Below are 22,972 nucleotides of genomic sequence, written 5' to 3'. Positions count from 1 at the left end.
TTTTACAGTGTAGTTACTGTTTAATAACATTACTTAAACCAAAATAACTTATTTAATGGACCTAAAATAAAACAAAAAATGATCATTTGTATTTCTTGACTAACATTAACAAAAGAATAACACTTTCTGTAACAAATGTAGCTATAGCTCAATCTTAGTTAAAGCATTAAATAATGAGACCTTATTGTAATGCGTTACCGTTGTTCTTTATAGCCTAATTCTTTTGCACTTTAATGGTGTGTAAAAAAAACGACTTAAATTTGGCCTATTTAAACGCTAAGAGTAATTTTGGTTATTACAAAAAGAGTTCTTAAAGCTGTTATATTATGACAACACCTTTTTTGCAACTTATTTCAATACCGTGATAATACCGTATACCGTGATAAAAGCAATTATCTTAGAAAAATAGCACAACCACTTCAGCATAAACGTTAAACACACTAATGACAAACACAGGGCCGGCTCTAGCTCTTTGGTTGCCCTAGGCGAGATGCGCATATTTAAATGACATCCATGTAGGTGATTGTAAATTATTGTCAGTTAAGTTATGTCTGCAATACGTAGTAATACGTAAAAAACTAGCATGTGATAGCTTAGTGACAATAATAATAATTTTAATAAACTATATTGAATATTAGTTGATAATATTGATAATACTAAGTACATTTATTTAGTTTGACAACTTATTTGCTGAGATAAGAAGACTAACCTGGGCTTTCTTTTGATCTTCTTCCTTTTTTTCCTTTCTCTTTTTGTGTCCCTGTGCACTAGCGGGTTTAGACACCTCATTTTTGATGAACGCGCAAGATGGGCACCTGCCTGACCTAACGCCTGAACCAATAATCAGTAATCACCGTCAATTCAATCTAATAATCAGGTTGATAAGTAATTAAACGTGTGGCTGAGGGGTGCCCTATGATGATCATGTTTAATAAACATTATGTTGTATTTCGCTTGTTCTGATTCTATGCTTAATGGGAAGTAACGGGCGGCACTAGAGCGCGCTCACGCCCCTAACACAATTGTCGCCCTAGGCAACCGCCTAGCTCGCCTATAGCAAATGCCGGCCCTGGACAAACAATCCAGGACCAGGAACAAACTGAAACTGAGGGTTTAAATACAGAGGGCAAACAAAGGAGCAGATGAGTTCACTGATCGAGGGACAGGTGAGTTGGATGAATCAATGAAACTCGTAGGAAAACTGGGTCAAAGGAAAACAGGCAAACAAAAAATCAATGAAAAAAAGACCAGAACATAACTCTGACAATAGGTAGACTAAATAATTAAACATTAGTCTAAATAAATGAAAAAAGAAAATAAAGGATTCTCATTTCCGCCAAGCATTAAAAAATAAAATAGGTAATTGCGACTTTTTAACCAACACTTCAGACTTTGACAGGTTGTCCCGTCCTCGTGCCAGTGAACACATCATCAGAGAAGAGATGTCATTACAAGAGGAAGAAGTTTTTTTGATTAAAGAGTACAAGCACATTCATTTTATTACAATAATAATGCTGTACACGGGTAAATCTTTACCAGTAAATACTGCCATATTCTATAAAAATGGTACATTTTGATTTCATGGTAACTTTAAGAACTTAGCAGATTGGTGTGTTCTACCTGTAGTTCAGAAGAAGTTTGGTGACGTAGCGTTTGTCAAACTCAGTGTTATCTTTCTTATAAAGATCATTCTGTGTCATCAGCCTCTCCAGCAAAGAGACATCTCCAAGAAAGACATGCAACTCCAGATTACAATACATTACAATAAAACACATATTCATAAACACCATTTTGCTCATGCCTCCTTTTTTTAATTTACAACAGCCATGATTTAGTGATTGTTAAAGGTTAAATGGTAAACTATATCAATAGCTACTATTTTTAGTATAAAAAATATGTTAATTTAACATAATTTTAACATGAAATCAATTAGCGTATAGGTTGAGTGAATGATGTGTTTGTTTATATAGGCAGCTCACCAAGTCCATGATTCATAGCAAGAGGAGATCTCAGGATCGGTCCCAGCTGCTTGGGATCTCCAGCCAAAACAAGCTGCCCGGTCTCTGCATTCAGCAGTCCTTCACACACCCAACGAGACAATGTAATGATTCCAAAAATGGATCTCACTACTATTAGAGGTTAAGACTTTTACTACAGTACATACAGTATGTATGCATCTGAGCAAGAGTGGTTACCCACCTGCCACACTGATGATGGTCTCTGGCTCCACAGCATGTCCTGCCTCATCCACAAAGATGTGAGAAAAATGATCCACAGGAAAGCCCCCACTGACCAGCCTACCAACACACACACACAGTTTACAGACTGGTGTAAATCACACCTGTGAGAGAAATTTGTTTATAAGATGACGCCCTTTACCTGCCAGCGGTAACTAGAGTGCAGACCAGGATCTTATAGAACATCAGATCCTCTTTACATGGGAAAATAACCATTTCTCCCTCCATATTACAGTTGTTCTTAAAACACAGACACAGACACACACACACAACATGGACCATCAAGAGTAACTCCATATAGCATTTGGTCACTTAAAAATACATGCATTTCACTACATTAAATAAAGTATGACTAAAAATATCTTTATTAAATTAATCTTTATTAAAATAATATTTTTGGTTTATATATTATATGATATGTTTTACATTATTTCTAATATATATAATTTGTTTGATATATTATACTATATTATACATTTTAATTTAATATTGTTTGTTTACCTTTAGAACTTTAGGGATGTCTTTTGGATTGCGTGAGCTGGCGTAGAGTCTGTATATTTTACGTGCATCCACATGTTGACTAATGATCAACTTTTCACACAGTTGATCAGCTGCGCTGTTAGATGGAGCGCAAGCTAGGATATAGGCGCCGGGTATATTCCTCTCCACCTGAGAGATGTTGAGAAACAGAGAAACAAACAGAAAGAATGACTGAATCCGTTAGCCATTACACTGAAATCTTTCATGCAGGTGAGCATACTACCAAATGACATTTTCATGCAGACCTTGCGGTGATGTGTTTACTTTGGTGTGTATGATAACCAGTTTTACCTGTTTGATGGCCTCCACTATCGTGACGGTTTTACCAGTGCCAGGAGGTCCAAACACCAAGTACGGTGCAGGCTTGGACGTACCGGCCACAATGTTACATACTGCGCTGTACTGTTCAGAGTTCCTCTCAAGCTGTTGATCAAAGAGTCTAGAGATACACACATTGTGCTAAAACGCTTAATGTTTCCCTCTGAAGGTTTAACAGAATGATAATAATAGCATATTACTGACCTCAGTGCAGGTGGAGACACAGGGGTCCCAGCCCTTGAGCCCACAGGGAACAGCACATCTCTGAGATTGTGCTGGACCGCCATGTGTACAGCTCTGTGTTGCAGTCGTATTGGGAGACGATTCACCGTGAACTCCACGCGGAACTTCATCTTATCTATGTATACATGTTCAAGGAACCTTAACACACACACACACACACACACACACACACACACACACACACACACACACACACACACACACACACACACACACACACACACACACACACACACACACACACACACACACACACACACACACACACACACACACACACACACACACACACACACACACACAGGTTCAATGAATAAACAATTTGATTAATTGCCTTCAAATCAATCTGGTAATTTGATGATTGCTGAGTTTTAAAAATATCAGTAAAAAAAGCGTTCCATCACAAAACAACGAATAAATATTTTTCTAATTATATGTCAAACGTCAAAAGTTTTGACAAAAGAAGTATTTATAAATGTTAAAAATATATATAATTATATATATTTATAAAATATAAAAATAATTTAACATGCAATCTGCAAAGGAATGGAAAAATATACTCAAATAATCCCCCCCCCCCCCCCACACACACACACACAAAAGCTATAATTTGCTGTCGCTGAATGGACTGTAGTAAAACACCCACAGATGTAACATCTGCGCCATGTTTGCATTTTCTTCTGGCCCTAATTTTAAACCATGAAATCAGGATTAGGCATAAAATAATGTCATACATGGGAAAATCAGCTGAGAATTGAACAAATAGTTCTAAGCTGGCTCGGAGAATGTATTTGTGGCAGTTTTTCTCGTGTTTAAGCGGTAACAAAATGCTACGAAACGCAAATTATATTTTGTAAGAAAGTGTGTGTGCTAGAGTAAATCAGGCACCATTTTTTGGAATCAGCACCCCAAAATTAAGTAAGCGTTGGATTTCATACAGCCAATATAATGCAGGGCAGTATTATGACATATGCAGCATGTATTGTTTTAAATCTCACTCATACTTCATACCTTCTGGAGAAGCCCAGTTTAACTTGATCAAGTTCCACTTTGTGGACGTAACCTTTATATTTAGTCACATTTGAGAAATTGACCTCCTCGAACTTGGTGAGAAGCAGATGATCTCCCCTCAGGACTGATGGCCTGTTCTCTGATACACCAGGGAGCTTTAAATCAACAGATACACAAACAGACCTTAAAAACTATACACAGGAAGTGCTTTAACAAAAGACATTTCCACTCACGTTTAAGACCATTAGTCTTTTGTCATATTTGTCCCTGATTAATGTGACTTGCTCTCTGTTGTATCGCTTGATATCCACATGCATCTGACATTCCTCCAGGTGCAGCAGTAAATCAAAGCGTTCGGCATAATTATGGAAACTCAGCGGACTCTGCAGTAATGACCTAGACACCACCAAACACATTAAGGAATATTCATAACTATACTATATAACAGCAAATGACACAAAAAAGCAGTATGAAACACATATGAGTGCCACAAAGGACACACAGTTTGTGTGTGTCTCCTATAAAGCCTAAATAAACAAAAGCACAATTAAATTATCTTAGTAAAATCCAAAAAAAGGATTTAAATGATCCCCCCCCCAAGTGGATGCCTTTAGAATATTTAGTTTGCTCAAGGAGTTTGTGGGCAACATGAAAAAAGACAATGTAAAAACTGCACAAACTTTGCTGCATAGGCGTTTGGCCAAAACAGCATGGCACAAGTAATGCAAAGGTCACAGGTTCAATTCCCAGCGAATACATGAATGGATAAAACCTTTTTCTTTAATGCAACGTACGTCCTGCACCCCTGATAACATTTTTTTTTAAATCTCAAACCAGTTCTAAATGGCATAATTGGACACTTGAAGAACACTAACTAAGTATTATCAGCATATTGGAATGATTTCTGAAGGGTCATGTGACACTGAAGATTGGATTAATGGCTGCTGGAAATTCAATTATTAAAATTTGTAATAATATTTCTCTTCAATGATACTAACTGATTTTCCTGAAACTTTCCTCTGAGGATCCGATCATCTTTCAGGAGCCTGGCCAGCTGAGTGATGTCAGGAGAAGGAGTGTATTTCCCCAGTGGCAGAACATTTTCAAGAAAGTTCTGAACATAACTACAGGATAGAAAAATACACGGAGATACACATATATAAATAAATGCACAAATAAAGGTAAATTAGCCATTTTATTTCTATAACATTAAGGAGGACTAAATAGTTAAATATATATGTATTATTATTATTATTATTATTATTATTATTAATTACATTTTTATTATTAATTTGTATTGTTTTAATGAATAACTTTGTATAACAAAATTTGTATGACATTATTTATATTTATATATATATGTATATATATATATATATATATATATATATATATATATATATATATATATATATATATATATATATATATATATATATATATATATATATATATATATATATATATATATATCACTCGCCTGTTTGTGTCTTGTCATATCCGTAAATAGAGAAAAGTTGCTCCGGACACGTAAGTACGGATAATTGATGTATGTATAGTGTGGCAGTGGCATATGTTAGTTGTCACAACGAGAGAGAAAGGTGGACATGGAGCACACTAAATCTCCAACCTCCAGAGAATAACACTTTTTTTTTTAAAGTCTGCTGGCAAAAAAAAGTATGCAAAAGAGTAATAAAACAAGAATCAACATCACTCTAAAAACGCCAATTAATAAAATGTTGGAAGAGCAGAAAAATATATGTTGAACTAATTTTCTTACTAGTGGTTAGTTAAGAAGACATATTATATTAAGTCTGCACAAATATAATTGAAAAACATTAAATTAATTGATATTTTCAAATCCAGTTAACTTTTAGAATTGCAAATGTCGACTAGACTAAAAAACGTAAATCCAGTCAATGTTTTATAAAAGTTGAAATGGGTGCTGTTGAAATGGGCTGTAAGAAACATTTGGTAAGAGCCTATATCAGAACAACATTTGTGAAATGTTTTTTTATGGTATCTGCATTATGATAAGAAGATGGATCCTACAACACTTCTACTACATATTTAATATAAATATATAATTCATGAACATATGTAGCTAGTTTGTTGCATTTAATCTCCCTTATTTTAATGAATACACAATGTGAATGTTTGCTCTATCTGCTTTGTTACAAACATTCTTCCAAATTAGGGCTGCACGTTTTCAAGTTTTTCATTAACCGTTAACCGAGGCCCTTAGCGGTTAATACTCGGTTAACCATAGTGTGCGTCAGGGTTATTTTTAGCTTATTAATTTGACGACCACCATCTCCGTAGTGAACGCGCCTATAGAGAGAAATGCACATAATGGATTACATAATCAGAGAGTAGCCTATTTCTTTTCGTTTTAAATTGTTAAAAGACATTTCAAGTTTCTTAAGATCTATTTCATGTCTGCGAGGCGTACGCTGAGTTTCGTTAAATTAAGATGAGATGCGCTCCAGTTCACGAGTAATGCAAGTGGCCGCGAGGTGAGGGCGCCTGCATGATTAGGGCATTAGTAAAATATGCAGCCGAGAATGATTCACACAGCGTTTGACTCGCGCGGCTGAGCCTCTCCCGGCAGAGAGTTCAAGCATCTGTGGACTCGTCCCTTCAGCTCTGGCCATCTTGCTTTCAGTCCGCGATTAGCTTTTTTGTTTTCTTCATTACAGTTAAAGTAACGTCTGCTTTTCTCTAGTCATTCACAAGTTTCTCACTTAAAACTTTCTTTCTTCTGCTCCGTTATGCACAGCGCGCGCGGCTCGCGCTCTGCTTCTGCCCTGATGCGACTTATAGTCCAGTGCGATGTTTGTTATTTTCCTCTTCATGACGCACATTTTGACTGATGCGACTCATACTCCGGAGCAACTTATAGCCTGAAAAATGCGGTAAGCACTGCATTGCAATACTTGCATTTTGCCCCGTCACTCTCACGCTTTCTTTGCCCGCTTAGAAAGCTGGTCATGTCTTCTTCTTGTGGATATTACAAATGTCTGGCAGCGCTCTTGCGTCTCTGGTCTCTAGGGGTGCAAACATATATTACAACTAAATTCAAAGCACGTCATTGACGCCACTTAACCGAGTAAAATGTTTCACTCGGTTACGCAATTTTTAACGGTTAATCGGTCAATCGGTTAACCATGGACACCCCTATTCCAAATACCTTATTTTGTGTTCAGCAGAACAAAGAAACTCATACAGGACTGGGACAACAGGAGGGCAGAATTTGATTTGAATTAGTATATGATGACAGAATTTTCCTTTTTGGTGAACTATTCCTTTACCCTCTGAGCCAACTAAAAATTATTAATTCAAGTCACTTTACAAATAATTGAGCAAACGTACATTTTAATATTGAAGTCAAGTTTGAGCCAGTTAAAAAATGTTAATTTAGGTAACAATTTCTAGAACAAAATTGAGTGAACGTAAAAAATCTGTGGAACTAGTTACTAAATAATTAGTTGAAAGCACTTGAAATATTTTACAGTGTTGGCTTAGCTTTTTGGAGATATGAGAACTGAGGGTTTGAAATGTTGTAAAAGCAATGCGGAAATGGCATTTATATTTTATTGAAGAGAAAAAAAAAATGAAATGGGTAATTTCATTATGGTTGTTGTAGCTGTGCTAGAATTAGTTTAATTAATGTGTAGAGCAACAGTTACATCTTCAGCTAAACAGCGAATATTTTACGAGCAGTAGGATAACCATATTCATCTGCACAGTCACACAGAGCCAAAGCACAACCATTACATGCAGTACGTATGCATCCATTTTTGTTTTTTAATCACTAGAGGACTTAAAGTATTTCTTTAATTTCATAATATTTGATATTTTATTCTAAATTACACATTCATCATATCATTATGTTTCTCTCACCCTTCAGGTGGAACACCCTCATCCACTTTACAGTTTTCGGGTTCAAAGATGTTGAGTTTCAGGGGTTTAAATGGTTCTGTAGGACCCAGTAGGGCTGCAAGCTTAGTCCTGTACTGTGCCTCAATGAAGCGCACAATGTGGAAGGGACGGGTGGCCGACTGGGTGTTCTGCTTAAACTCAAATGCCAGAGTAGCTGAATAAACTCCAACATGACTGCATTTAATTCTCACAGTCACCTCATACTTATCACCTATTCAAAAAAAAAAAAAAAGTTAACCTGCATTTCCGATAGATCTGATTACAGAAGTCAAACCAGAATAGATCAAACTGTAACCTCCAAAACAACATGATGCGATTGGTTCAGTAGGTCAAGTGTCAGCTGTACTCACGTGGTTCCAGACGGAGTGGATTGTTGCGTGCGACTTTCCTGCTGTCTTCTAGAGTGAAACACTGCAGCCAGTGAAGAGCAGTGTAGTATGTGAAATACACTGCTTCTTGACCCGTGTTCTCCACAAACAGCTTCAGCTCATAAACTTCTGCCCGATCTACAGAGATCTGAATCTTTCCATTCTCCATATTGAGCTCCGAGGACACCCGCACCCCATGCTTATCAGATATAAAATGGGACCTGGGAAAGAGATAAGCAGCCTTACAGATTTGTGATGGTATTATTTAATTAAGAGCTTGCAAGTATCAAATGCAATTTTCACATTATGAGAGCAATGCAGATAATAATAAAATTAATTCTAAATATTGTTTGCCTATGTGTTACACCCAGTCGGTGTCTTTGGTAAAGGATAAAATTTAGAAAGTGTACCAACTCACCTGTCTGTACTGTTCAAACGCTGTAGGATGTCTTTTGCCAACCTTCTCCTTCCTCTGACTCCACCCTCTGGCCCTGGAACGGTGGTCTCCTGGCCACTAGGAGGCGGCAGTGAGCTAACATTACTTGGAACAGGGGTAGCTTGGATTTGCTGTCTTCGACAGGGTCTGAACCATTGATCGTGCAGCCTCACCCGAACCTGGATGTACCTTTTTCATGAGTGCACTACATCTAAGTTTTTTAAATCTCGACCAACATTAAACAATTAATGCCAGTCAAACAATTCACATGCATAAATGGTAAAAACCAATACAGGTCAATTAACACCTGTAGCGGGAGCAAATCTAGTCTGCCGCGAGTGTCGTCTAGCAACTCTCAATACACTTCTGAGCTGTAAACGCCAAACTCTTTATCCCGCCCCTCGGATTGAGCCTTCAATGAGTTTCCAGACCAAAACATCTTGATGTGGGTCAAGCTAGGCTGTGACTATACAATAACACATTTGCAGAACAACTGTATGAGCCAGAACTTTCAGATGACCACAGGTGCATCTCAATCAGCTCCCTAGTTAGTCAGGGCACTGATCACCCCATTGACTTATATCCTGTCCTTTAGTGCCAGGGAGCTGATTGAGGCACACCCCAAGAATTCAGCCTTCAAAATGTCCTGCTGATAAGAGTATTCACGTGACTTGACACGTGGTTAGAAAAATGCAAGGATTACATGTTGGTCCCTGGTTGGTCCAGGCTGGGGTTTATGCTGGTCTAGCTGGTGTACCAGCATATTAATGCTATTCTCAAGACATCATGATATGCTGGTTGCTGGTTTGCATTGCAAAACATGCCTTATGCTGGTGACCAGCAATGTGGGATTTTTCAGCATGGTTTGCATTGATAATAGTCTTTTCAAAATATATTGAAAATAATTTTATTAATTATATTTTATATAATTATCTCCAGTATATCACATGTGGTAGACATTCCCTGACACCTGCAATATTATAAAAGTGCGCATGAAGTGTGCCATGCCAAGACTGTCGGTCTTGTGGACTTACAATGGCCGCTGCATGCGTGTCCGTTAGATCCACGAGACCAAGGTGTCCCATTTGTCGTCTCTAAGGGTGCTCGCGAGCGCCCCCTTTGAAGTCGATATGCGCCCTCAATGCGCAGTGCGCACTTCTGCCGAGCCCGCACCGCACTGGTGCGGGTTACGCAGCGGACTTCTTCCCGGCAGTCAAAGCAGTATTACGTCGTGAAAGAGCGGACTCAGAGGAAGACCGTGAGGGTTTAGGGTGCCACTTGGGATAGTGCCTAAGTGACCGCATTATACCTGACCACATCAGAACCCGCCTGAGCCTCGCACTCAGGGCCGGCTCTAGCTCTTTAGTTGCCCTAGGCGAGATGGAGTTTTGCGCCCCCCACCCCACCCCACCCCACTCACCTTTATCGTCTCTGATTCAGCACATGTCTGTTTTCCTAGGCCTACCCCTAACCAAGAAGCACTTATTATCAAACACGTTCGACGCTTTATTTCCACTTTTCAAACATTTTCTCACTTTTTATTAAAAATATATGCCTTTCCAATTTGATATGTGATGGGAAAAGGGAATAGAGCGAGTGTGGCAAAAGGCAGAATCGAACCACTGATCGATCTGCATCAAATCTTGATGCCGTGCGTCTTACCACTACACTACAGCCACTGTAAAGAATTAGGTGAACACAGCATATTTGTGTTTAATGTAAATAATATGGCATCTATCATTAGGCTGCTCCAGTAAAAAAAAAAAAAAAAAAAACGAGAGGCCGTATTTATTTCCTTCCGACGCCCACGTAGAGAGCGTTTGTACTTTTCATAAATAACATGCATACGTTATCCATATTCATAACGAACTGGACTTTTGATATTTAAATGACATCCATGTAGGTTATTGTAGATTATTGTCAGTGAAGTTATGTTTGCAATACGTATAGTAATTATGTAGAAAACTAGCAAGTGATAGCTTAGTGACAATATTAATAATATTTATAAAATAAATATTAGTTGATAAGATTGATACTAAGTAATTTTATTTTGTTTGACAACTTATTGGCTGAGATAAGAAGACTAACCTCTATACTGGGCTTTCTTTCAATTTTCTTCCTTTCTCTTTTTCTCCTTTTCCGTCCCTGTGCACCCGCGGGTTAAGGCGCCTCATTTTTGATGAACGCGCAAGATGAGCACTTGCCTGACCTAACGCCTGAACTAATAATCAATAATCACCATCACTTCAATCTAATAATCAGGTTGATAAGAAATAAAACGTGTGGCTGAGGGTGCGCCCTATGATGATCATGTTTAATAAACATTATGTTGTATTTCGCTTGTTCCGATTCTATGCTTAATGGGTAGTAATGGGCGGCACTAGAGCGCGCTCGCGCCCTACACAATCGCGTTTTCGTTTTTGCTGTTTAAATTGTGTTAAAATAGTCTTTAATGTCTTACAAAGCATATGTTTCATATATTAGTAGTATATAACTGAAGCTATAAGTGCTTATATAAGTATATAATTCAGAACATGTTTTTGCTCCCATTATAGCAATCAATCCCAGATAGCACACATACGTCTGGCCGACGTCGGCCCCAGAGCGGACGTCGGCCTCCAAATCATAACATCGAATAAGTATCGGCCAGGCATATGCGAATATCGCTTTATTTCCAGCTCATCGGCTTTGGGTCGGCCCAATATACTCGAGGCCGATGCTGTGTTTATCTGTTGTTTGCTCATGATGCCCATTCATCTCTTTGCCACCAACCCGAGAGAAAGACGAAGCGACGCGACGCCATCTGTGGGTTTTAGGTAAATTTTCACTTGAGGAAATCAGAAAAAAAAACAGGCAGTTTGTAATCGCAGTTTTCACTCCAAGAATTCCTCACAGTTTTTAGTCAGAAATGGTGCATACTCTTGTGCCAAAGTTTTTTGATTTGCCAAACTGTCTGAACATTTGTCATCATCTGATAAATAAACTGACTGTTCATTAAATTGGTAATGTACGTGTTTATTTACGTAATGCTGCTGCGTGACTTTGACGGGCGTGCGTTGAACAGTCAAACACTTGAAGTTACCATGGAAACGGGCCGGAGTTTGCAGCAAGCCAGCAACAGCACAGTAACGGACACGCTCCTGTTATTTTCGCTGCTTTCAGGTAAGTTTAGTCCATAAACATTACACAAATAATATAAAACTGTTCCGTACACGTTTCTTACTGTAATTGACACGCTTCTGTCGAATATTTACTTTATTAAAATTGTTCAGTGTCTTTGAAAAAGTCCGTTAGCATCTCAACCGTTTTTTATTAGCAGTTTGCTAATATACTTTAGCTCTAATGAAAGTGAGTTTTTAATCACGTCTTTATGTGCAGAAGAGAGGCTTTGATAGTTTTTTTTTTAGGTTTGCTGGTAGTCTGTCAATGGGTTATTGGAAGTGAGCTAATTTATTTAACCTAACTTCACTATAAGTTAATGTTATTACAGGAAACGCCAAAATGAAATGAAATGATCTTTCACGGTAAAAAACAACAACAACAACAACCTAAATTACATTTAATGTTTAATTATTTAATACCAATTACGTTCATTTTTTTCCCCCCTGTGATTTCAGTAAAAAAAAAAATAATACAACAACGGAGGCAAAGGATGGTCCCATGGGCTGCTGACAGAAGGGTAAAATCTCATTAGATCTTAAGTATTTTTTCTACAAAAGGTAACACTTTAGTAAGGTGAACAATTCTTAGCTTGGACATTTGCTGTTTATTAGTATTATTAAGCACATATTAATGCATGACCTTATACTACAACATCCCTAAATTCTTCCTGGTATCTAACTAAACTTAAACGCTACAACAACTACCTTACTATCTATTAAGCAGTAAATTATGAATTTGAGGCAAAAGTTAAGTGAATGTTTCCCATACCAAAGTGTTACCATAATAAATATTTTACCTACATCACCATGCATGTTATTTTCTTTTGCAAAATTATTTTTTATTACAGTTTGCAAGGTTCTGACAACCACACGTAAGTAACACTGAGCAATGTAAAATGAAGTAAGCCTAAAACAAATTATGTTAAGAAATTATTGTATGTATACTCTGCATATTCTACTTTCTCTTATCTGTGTTTCACCTCTGCTCTAGCTTGTTTCCTTCTAATAAGCCTGACATTATATAGGCTCTGTGATAAATTGTTTATGTTCCTAGATTCTTCCATGCTGATGGCCTGCACTCCTGTTGAAGAAAATCTCAGGCTAAAAACTAGATGACTGGTAAGCAAAACCTCAAAAATTATACTACTGTTCAAAAGTTGGGGGTCTGTACATTTTAAAAACATTAACTCCATGTTGTTACAGTAAGACCGCCTGAAAAGCCTTTAGGGTAAAATAATCAGCAAAATGTAATGTGTTATAGTTTGTATTTATGATTAACTATTATGATAACAGGATGTTATGGTCATTAATATTAATATATTTTCTCTAGGTCTGTTTTGAGTTACATTTCTGAGACACCATACTACAGTGCCCCACTATTTGTATGTATATTTTACTGATAAATTCTATTATGATAACAGGATGTTATGGTCTTAAATACTTTTACTAAATACTTAAATACTTTAAATGCTGACTGTGGTTCAGGCGGTCAACAACTTTAGGCATTTAAGTTATTTTTCAGCGTACTCACTGCTCATACTATTAGCCTCTAAAATGTTTGAATTATATCACAATACAGTGTCAGAGGGTAAAGATATCATTAGAGTTCTTACAGTTATTGCTGTGCTCTTATTACCAGATCAGATATAAAGCCCAGCGTTTGGTGCTGAGATTTTTCAGGACAAGGCCTTGATGACATCTACAATTAGTACATGAAGATGGTGAGTTTCCCAATAGCTGCCACTATCCCAGATCAAAAGACTGAAAACAACAGGCTTCAATCTGTATTAAAGGTATAGTTCACTCAAAAAATTAGACTGTGCTGTTTATCTGCTGGGCTTCCGAGATGTAGGTGTGTTTATTTCTTCAGTAGAACACAAATGAAGATTTTTAACTTAGCTGTTGCTCATATAATGCATGTCATGGGGTGTATTTCTATGAGAGTAAAACACACACAGACATACGAATCCATATTAAACACAGCGGCACGTGGCGACACATTGATGTCTTAAGACACAAAACGATCACTTTCTGTGAGAAGCACAACAGTATTTGTGTTATTTTTTACCTCATATCAGACGAATCTCATCTAGTATTCCCAACGCCATTAGTTCCATCTAAGAAGGTCAAAACCCGGTGCGATCATAGATATATGCCTTATTAGTGCCTCGATGGATCGGTCGAATGAGGCATCTACGTTCGCGCCGGGATTTTGACCTACTCATCCTAAATGAGATTCGTCTTATATGAGGTAAAAAAATAACAAATACAGTTGTGTTTATCACAGAAACCGATCGTTTCGATGTGTCGCCACGAGCCACAGGGGTTGGGGTTTAATATGGATTAATATCGCTCGTATAATGCATGTCAAAGTTAAAAATCTTCATCTGAGTTCTACTGAAAAAACAAACACACCTACATCTCAGATGCCCTGCGGGTCAGTAGATAAACATCACATTTTCATTTTTGGGTGAACTATCCCTTTAATTTATTTTGATAGGTTTAATGTTACATTGTTAGTCTGGAAAATACACTCAAAAACAAAGCTATTGAACGCACTTAAATTAAGGAAAACTTTTCCACAAAATTGAATTACATTTTTCAAAATCTAATGGAATTATCTGTTATAATCTTGTTATATGAATTTAATGGGTTAGTTCACCCAAAAATGAAAAATCTCACTACAGTGGTTCTACACTAATTTTATGAAGCGATGAGAATAGTTTTTGTCCACCAAAAAAAGCAAAATAACGACTTATATAGTGATGGCTGATTTCAAAACACCGCTTCCTGAAGCTTCGAACCGTTATGAATCAGTATCGAATCATAATTCGGATCGTCAAAGTCACGTGATTTCAGCAGTTTGGTCATGAATCGATATGCTCGGATGCTTCAGGAAGAAGTGTTTTAAAATCACCCATCACTATAGAAGTCATTATTTAGTAGGGATGCACCAAATTTTCGGCTTTCTGCCAAAAGACTTTCATCACCAAAACAATATGGCCGAACTATATAATATGGGTTATAACTTGAAAATTATGCTTTATTTATTAAATTATCCTGTCGATGGATACACGTACTGGCTCCTCAGTTATACACTACAACAACAGTGATAATAAAAGAAAAACCAGTCATTTTCACCTTCATCACCCGCGTGTAGAGCCAGAAGACACGAATGAGAACTCTAGCGCGCTTTGAGAAGATCTGTCTGTGCATCATCCGAGAGTGCGCACGTCTCACAGCGCGCAAATATTGAGTTCTCTTACAAGTCTTGCGCTTAAACGGACAAACTCGCACAAGAAGTATGTCAACATGTCCATCTTGATGAGTATCCAAGCAGATACTCATCAAGACCCCCCCCAAACCTGCAACTGTCCGCGTTTCGACCGCGATCTAAAGTTCCGAGAAGATTAGGCAAATTAGTCTGGTGATGTAACCTACTGCGCGACTGCTCCTCCATCAATGTCAGACAGAAAGCATTTTTGTGTATACCGATTGAAAGATTTAGTGGACTGTCTACATGAGCCGTTATCTAAACTGATCTGGTGTTTACATGTGATGACTTTCAATCGCAATCATTTTGTCACATGCAGTTTGTCTGCCGCATCGAAAATGTCACCGCTGTTTTCTCCAGCAGCTGGAATGTGTTAACTGTAGCCATAGCAACTCTTAACGGCCACCAGGACTAATACAGTATTATTTATAGCTATTTGTTTGTTGTAAAGTGTAATAATCATCTCAGAAAAAAAAATCTTCTGTCAGGCGCAGTTAAAGTAAAAACTGCCTGGGGCAATATACGCTGTGTCATTATTCCAACATTATCTTCATAACTTACGAAATAAAATGTTTACCCCTCAGAAAAATTAACTATTCTCTCTTGTCAACATGAGCGCGGCGCGCGCTGTCACGTCATGTAAGGACACACACTTAAAAGTAATCGGTCAGGTCGTTTACATGGTGAAAAAAAATTAATAACAAGTATGGAAGAGATTCAAGCTGTGCTGCTTTTGCTGGTTATGACAGAAAAGAGCACTAATATGCAGATTCAGCAGCATATTCAGAAAGCTTGTAAAGCTAGATTTAAAATGACAATGTATATTATTATTAGCTATTACAGACATTGCACGTGAGATGGCTGAGACGAATGCGCGGTTGAAATAAAATGCTGCCTGTGCTCAACCAATCAGCATGTTCAGCGCCCAAGTCCCGCCCTCGAAAGTTCCTGAACTTTGAAAAAGTACTACCTTACTTACTACTTTACTATCATAAAATGATTATAGAGCCACTGTAGTGAGATGGGCTTTGTAACGCCGTCTTTAGTGCCTTTATGGGTCTTGAGAGAGGAAATGACATTGGTGTCAGTGAAGGCCTTTCTGAGCAATCTGATACATATTTTTATATGTATTTAATTGCTTTTTTTACATCTTGGCCAGGGGACTACAGATGAAAAATAGCCTTTTAGCTAATTCTGGCTTTTTTAACCATGTTTGTTCATGTGTTTTATGAAATTGCACTGTTCCCTTTCAAATAAACCATTAAATCAAATCAAATCATCGGATTTCAACACTAATATCTTCATCTGTGTGTGAAGATGAACGGAGGTCTGACCGGTGTCCAACCACATGAGGAATTATGACAGAATTTATTGGGTTATTTTTGGGTGAACTAACTCTTTAACTCTATATCGCACACCCCGCCCACACCACAGGTTTAAAAGATGGTGGTGCGCACTGCAGCCTCACTTCACCGCTCTAAGACACCAGCATTGCATCCGTGGCTAAACACCCCCTAACTTTAGTGCATCGTGATTGGATATTTTGCTCATATCAGCATAGACTCATTGGCACACAAAACAGAGCCAATTCAGAGAGAAATAAAATGCACAGAAATTAATGCAATACACAAGCGCCTATTGATTCAAGGGTGTCGTACCGAATGGGTCAATATTATATTGAGAATTGTGACATCCCTAATATTTTTCCAGTTTAGTTATGTAATTGTTTATATTTTACATTAATCATTCATTTTGTATAAAAATTAAATAGAGAAGAAAATGTGACAATGTCACTGGGCTTGTCACAAATTGAATGCCACAAAACCGTGCCTTTTTGTGCAATATCATGCTGCAAATATTGTATATTGCGCTAAAGTTAAATTGAACCTTGTATGATAATTTGTGTAACCAGATTCAATACTTTGTAATGAGTATGTACAATGGATTTTGAACTGTACTATTTTTGTTACAGGTTCTCTGGGAATCCCCAGTTGAAGGCATGAAGACATCAAATGTTGGCCTGGACAGATGTACCATCAGTCCACCACACTGACCTCTGCTTTTGCATGGATGGCTGATTGCTACCCTGTTCTGTGAGGGTATTATTATAGAAAAACTGAACACCTGTGACAGTGGGATTTGTAGTTGTAAAGAATAGTCACACATCAGTGCACTTAGGGTGCTTTCACATCTCTTGTTCAGTTAATTTGGTCCGAACCAAGGCCAAACAATTAAATAATACATTGTTGCATTTTACAGCTTTTTTGGTTCCTTTTCACACCACACTGATTGCTTTGGTCCGGACCAGTTGAAACACGTGACAACATCCACATCACTCATTGGCCATGGTGTATTACCTAAACTGCTTTTCGATTGGTCAGAATTTACTTTGTGGGAAAATTTCAACAGAAGAGGAAAAGCCAGCAAACTATAACACTATAGAAAGACGACTGCGGGCAGGTTTTGTCCCTGGCCATAATCTACTACATATTGTGTATTAACCACAGTATGCAAACAATACCTTTCTATAATGAAGCGCGGATGCAACTTGAAAACAACGTATTGCAGACGGCGAGCGCACATCACTCGTCACTTCAATCGGAGGCGTGCATTAATTATTCTTAACTCTGACACGCTCATTCCGAAAATATTTCCAACGATCTATCAGGTAATAATGTCATGCACATAATGTCAGCGCAGCTAACTATGGCAGCTGGTTTAGTCAAAATATTATCAGTACTTTTGCAGTTGGTTCTGTTCGAGGCCGGATCACGTTCTCACCACCAGCTAACCGCTCCAGAGTTCGTTTGAAAGCGCACCGAGACCAGCTCTTCAAGGAGGTCTCGGTACGCTTGTTTGGTCCGCTTTTGGTGCGCACCCGAGTGCGATTGCTGCTTTCACCAAACGAACCGCACCAAAGAGGGAAATGAACTCTAGTACGATTCAACTGAACTAAATAAGGCAGGTGTGAAAGCACCCTTAAAGTCAGAGAAAATGTTTTTTTTAGAAGTTGCAAACTACTTTTCTTTCTCTTACAAAGAACACAACAGTTAAACCTTTTCAAATTATTTTCTGGTGGTGCACAAGTCCTATTCTACAAATTAACAAATGATAAAAACATGACAAAACATGATATGACTTCATGCTCTGCAGAGTCTTTATATAAACATGAATTCAACATTTAAAAACAGTATATTCAAAATATAAAAAAAATATCTACTTGACTTTAATACAAAGGTTTCTCGTCAATGTAATGTAAAGTGTAGTGTGACCGTATCTTTATTCTGCGTTTGGTGCACCCATGTATCAAAAGTGTGAAGCCATGGACAAATTTTACTTGTTAGATGATGTGAGATCGTGAGTATGATTTTTTCCCCCTTGATGGAAAAAATGAGCCCACGGTTTTAATAATATTTGTGATTTGTTGAATAGGATTAGTACAAATGTAACTGTTGTGTTTGTGAGAGAAAAGAAAACTACAAGTTTACAAATCCTAATACATTTTCTCAGTGACTTGACTGAAATTTTCTCCACTGTCAGCAGTGCTTAGTTTTGCTAAAATAATACTCGATATTATACAGCACATGCATAGTTTGAGTCGATGTTCTGGTTATATTTTTTCCAGTCTCAATTTACCATTGCCAAACCTATTTCATTAACAACTATTAATTCTGTTTGTAGTCAATATATAAACAATTGATATTTAATTCAAGAGATTGGCTGGACTTTGCAGACTCGATCAGTATTTCTCATCCAATGGTCAAACTTTAATTTTCCAGTTTCACTAGTATTGCATCCTTCTCATCGGTATTTAATAATGACTTTTCAGTGTGGTTTAAACCTCTTTTTTGGCTCATAATATGCATTTTATTTTTTAAAGTAATTAAAAATATTTTCTCTATGCTATTGAAAATGTGGGTTACATCTTTGTCACCTTTTTCACCAAGGAGTTTACACTTGCTGATAGTAGGCTGCAATAGTTGCAAAAGAAAACCAATTCATCTGCAATATTCTTCTGCCCTACATTTTCAAGGGTAAGCTTTCTTTATAAACCATCTACTCACCCATATGCATTTATTTTGTGTAACACAAAAAGAGTCACATAGTCTCAGTCACCATTAGAAAAGAACCTGTGATTTGAGTCTCATTATGTTCTGACTGACATATCCTTTTGTGCTCCAATAAAAATAATGTGTCTGGTACATGATCAGTTGTTCTTGAGTAAATATTGCTTTTAATTTATGTACCTGTATAGCCTACCTCTTTGTGTATTTGAATGTAAATGCCTTTTCTATTATATATATTTTTCTATTAAATGCCTTTTCTATTATATTGTCATATTGAATATTTATATAGATTGTTTGCTCTAAACATGTAGGGTATCTGTAACTGCTCTGTAAATATTAAAACAATGTTAACTGAATGTTATGTGTGATTATTACATAAACAGGCTAATGTATCTTATTAGTATTAAGTATTTGCTATTTTTAAAACAGAAAATGTGTTAACGTTAACTGTACCAAACTGAAATCAACATCGTGTTTCACTTAACTGACATCAACGTCATTCAGCATAGGGTAAGTAAATCATCTGCGTAGATTGATGTTTTGAATGGAGTGTCTGACGTTGGTCTTTAATGCCGAGAGTGTAACGTTGATTCTATGCCAGTGTGCTATCTGGGTGTAACCCGAAAGGTTCGACCTAAATAAAGGTCCTAGAAAGCCCATGAATAGTGGCCAGGATTTGCTGTTTTGCATCGTCCACACGTCGGCCGGACAGCATTCGCGATCAAATGCCGATGTCTCGGCGACTTTGTCCCAATTAGCAAACGCTCTCTGATCGATGTCTTTCCGATGGAACTTTGTGCATCGCGCCGACATCGGCCCGACGTATGTGTGCTATCTGGGATTAAATATTTTAAATAAATGTTTTGCGTGTGTACTTATTATGGCAATGAATTTATAGTTTATTAGTTTATTATTTAGTTATTTTCAAACAATTAATTGTCCAGAACCATGTATAACAACTTTTGATCAGGCATTTAAAACCGCTACCAGCGGACACGATTTCACAGGGGGACAGGATTTGTCATGACACCGGCCCTGCTCGCACTGAGACGGATTACGTATTGCCCCCCCATGAGCACCTTCACTCGGGAATAAGATCTCTAGTTTTCCACTTCCTGCTGCGGAGACTCCAGACAATGCCTTTGAATATGGCTGCAAGACCTCTTCGTATAATTTAGCAAATATTATTGTTACTTCACTTTGTTACTCAAGTCATGAGTTTTAGATATCTAGTTTCAGGTCCCCTTTTGTTATAACCAGATTCAGACACACTGACTTTGGCCCATGATTTGGGGACATTCAAAATGATGTTAATCCAAGAAAAATACATTTTAGTTATGATTAATTAAAAATGACACCATACACACAAATCATTACCTGGTTTGAGAGGACTACATTTGATGTACACGCACATCATCTTAGGTAAAAAATAAATAACAAAAAAAGCACACACCAAGACTAAAACTGATACTGAAAATGCATAGGCTACTTCAGACAGTCATACATCTAACTAGTTAATAAGGTTCCTTACATTGCTGTTAAAGTAAACATGACCTGTTCTGGAAAGACGCGCTTTGTTGCCTTTTCTCAATGCAAAGATGACTCTAGAGAAGATTGGATCTTTGACACGACCATCCCTGTTAAGAAAAATGTGCAACTTGTAAATTTAACTAAACAAAAAACGTCCACTGACGTGCATTTATATTACTTAGCTACCTGTCTCGAAACTCTTCATTGTAGATGTCTCTGAGGGTGTTTCTATCAGTAATGGATCTCCTGTTTGTTTCCTCTAGCATCTCTATGAAGTCCAATCCAATTGCGCGCACAGCGACTAAAGGGAGATGATCATTCCTGTTTCTTCTGTTCATACTGTTTGAAACCCAAAGATCTCAGGTCGGTTACCAGAGAATGGACGGTTTACAAAGTCTCTATATCTCATATGAACCAGGCGAAGGTATTTCCGCGGAAGAGTTATAAACCGAGAAACCAGAGGCAAAACGAAACTTAAGCGTAAAGGGTTAAACCTGCAGAATACTTAAACGATATACCCATGCTTTCCATATGTGTAAAGAAAAAAATATGATATTAAGGATCATATTTAAATCCTTAAATATGACCCCCCCCCCCCAAAAAAAACTTGCAGAATTATTAGTATGTACTTAATTGAAGTGTTGAGAGGGATACGCGCGCCTCCTGTCGACCAGAGAGCAGCACTACAGTGAGCCAGTGAGGAGGAAATTGCAACATGACAAAAAAAAAAAAAAAAAAAAAAAAAAAATACACTAATAAAGAAGACAGGCCGTTGCCTGTTGCATAAAGCTGGTTTCAGTTGCTACCCAGAGTTACATGAAGCTAGCTGAACAAACTCTGAGTTTCAGAGTATGTTTAGAGTTGACAAATCCAGATTAATCCAACCTGGTTTAGATCAAGTTCAACCGTTTCTCAAAGCTCGGTATAAACTCTCTCTGTCAACTCTCTGTCAGCGCGCATCTGAAAGTGTGACACGTGCAGCAAACAGCCAATCACAGTAATTCACTTCTCTTCTGAAGATTTCGATTAAATGTGTTTACAAGGCAGGAATAAACAACTGCTGCTGCAGAGATAGTTTGAGAAGGTAGCTGAAAGAATATCTGACTATAACAATGCATGATGTGAATCAAAGAAATATGTATAATAATTATAGGTTCACAAAGAGCTCAAATGAATACACGTTGTTTAAAAGAATTATGAATGCATTATGAATTATGAAATGCAATAATGCATGTATTATATTTATAATACTATTTGGCTACTTGTCAATTAAAATAATATTTATATGAACATATTATATGAATTCAAAGTGATTTAAATTCATATAATATAAATATAATAAATAATTAACACCAAAAGATGCACAATCTTATTTCTAAAGTTTTTTTCATTATATAAACTGCTTTCATTTGGAACGAGAGATGAGCAACAACTCACTTCATTTTGATTTTATTTTAAACAAAACATGAAAAACATGTAATTTTACTTATCTAGTAAATGCATCTTGATTTAAGTTTTTTTTTTTTTTTTTTTTTTTGATATTTAGACTAGAATCAAGACAAAGATACTAAGTAAGAAGAGCATTTGTTGCAGTGCACAAACATTCAGAAAGAGATCACATGAGAGTCAGGCAAACTGTCCTGACCTATTTGCACACAGCAGCCTTAATCTCTGATATTATATAAACAATCATTAACTAGTACTGCTTAAATAAATATGCATGTGGATATAGCAAGCAAAAAAATCATCACCGGACATGAATGTTACTCCCAACAAATTACTGCAGCCTCCTCATCTACAGGATGCTAGTTGTCATTTTGACAGTGTCCTCTTAATCAAAATATT

General features: G+C 37.2%; 1 protein-coding gene and 1 long non-coding RNA gene across 5 annotated transcripts in view; one reads left to right on the top strand and one right to left on the bottom strand.

Moving 5' to 3' along the window:
* The window catches only part of mov10b.2 (Mov10 RNA helicase b, tandem duplicate 2), a 28,937-nt gene extending 7,383 nt beyond the window's left edge, over positions 1 to 21,554 (bottom strand). Inside the window, exons 1-15 of the mRNA XM_067413648.1 lie at positions 21,314 to 21,554; positions 21,129 to 21,234; positions 9,078 to 9,274; positions 8,642 to 8,880; positions 8,253 to 8,502; positions 5,348 to 5,473; positions 4,583 to 4,745; positions 4,350 to 4,504; positions 3,300 to 3,476; positions 3,069 to 3,216; positions 2,739 to 2,906; positions 2,380 to 2,477; positions 2,200 to 2,297; positions 1,980 to 2,078; positions 1,621 to 1,723 (exon numbers count right to left, since the gene is read on the bottom strand). Of these exons, the coding sequence (XP_067269749.1) occupies positions 1,621 to 1,723; positions 1,980 to 2,078; positions 2,200 to 2,297; positions 2,380 to 2,477; positions 2,739 to 2,906; positions 3,069 to 3,216; positions 3,300 to 3,476; positions 4,350 to 4,504; positions 4,583 to 4,745; positions 5,348 to 5,473; positions 8,253 to 8,502; positions 8,642 to 8,880; positions 9,078 to 9,274; positions 21,129 to 21,234; positions 21,314 to 21,465 (2,279 nt within the window). The 5' untranslated portion in view covers positions 21,466 to 21,554. The remainder of the gene's footprint in view (positions 1 to 1,620; positions 1,724 to 1,979; positions 2,079 to 2,199; positions 2,298 to 2,379; positions 2,478 to 2,738; positions 2,907 to 3,068; positions 3,217 to 3,299; positions 3,477 to 4,349; positions 4,505 to 4,582; positions 4,746 to 5,347; positions 5,474 to 8,252; positions 8,503 to 8,641; positions 8,881 to 9,077; positions 9,275 to 21,128; positions 21,235 to 21,313) is intronic.
* Positions 11,693 to 20,051, top strand: LOC137038770 (uncharacterized). Of its 4 annotated transcripts, none has more exons than XR_010897552.1 (5): positions 11,698 to 11,911; positions 12,160 to 13,375; positions 13,587 to 13,638; positions 13,896 to 13,977; positions 17,503 to 20,051. It is a non-coding gene; the product is annotated as an uncharacterized lncRNA (long non-coding RNA). The 4 variants fall into 4 exon arrangements; XR_010897554.1 differs by having other exon boundaries at positions 11,703 to 12,619; positions 12,713 to 13,375; positions 17,503 to 19,962; XR_010897551.1 differs by having other exon boundaries at positions 11,693 to 13,375; positions 17,503 to 19,939.
* Positions 21,555 to 22,972: the final 1,418 nt, after the last annotated feature.

This window comes from Pseudorasbora parva, chromosome 13 (genome assembly GCF_024679245.1).
Source record: "Pseudorasbora parva isolate DD20220531a chromosome 13, ASM2467924v1, whole genome shotgun sequence".
NCBI classification, from domain to species: domain Eukaryota; kingdom Metazoa; phylum Chordata; class Actinopteri; order Cypriniformes; family Gobionidae; genus Pseudorasbora; species Pseudorasbora parva.
The sequence above is the reverse complement of the archived record's forward strand: the minus strand, read 5'-3'. Positions and strand labels throughout refer to the sequence as shown.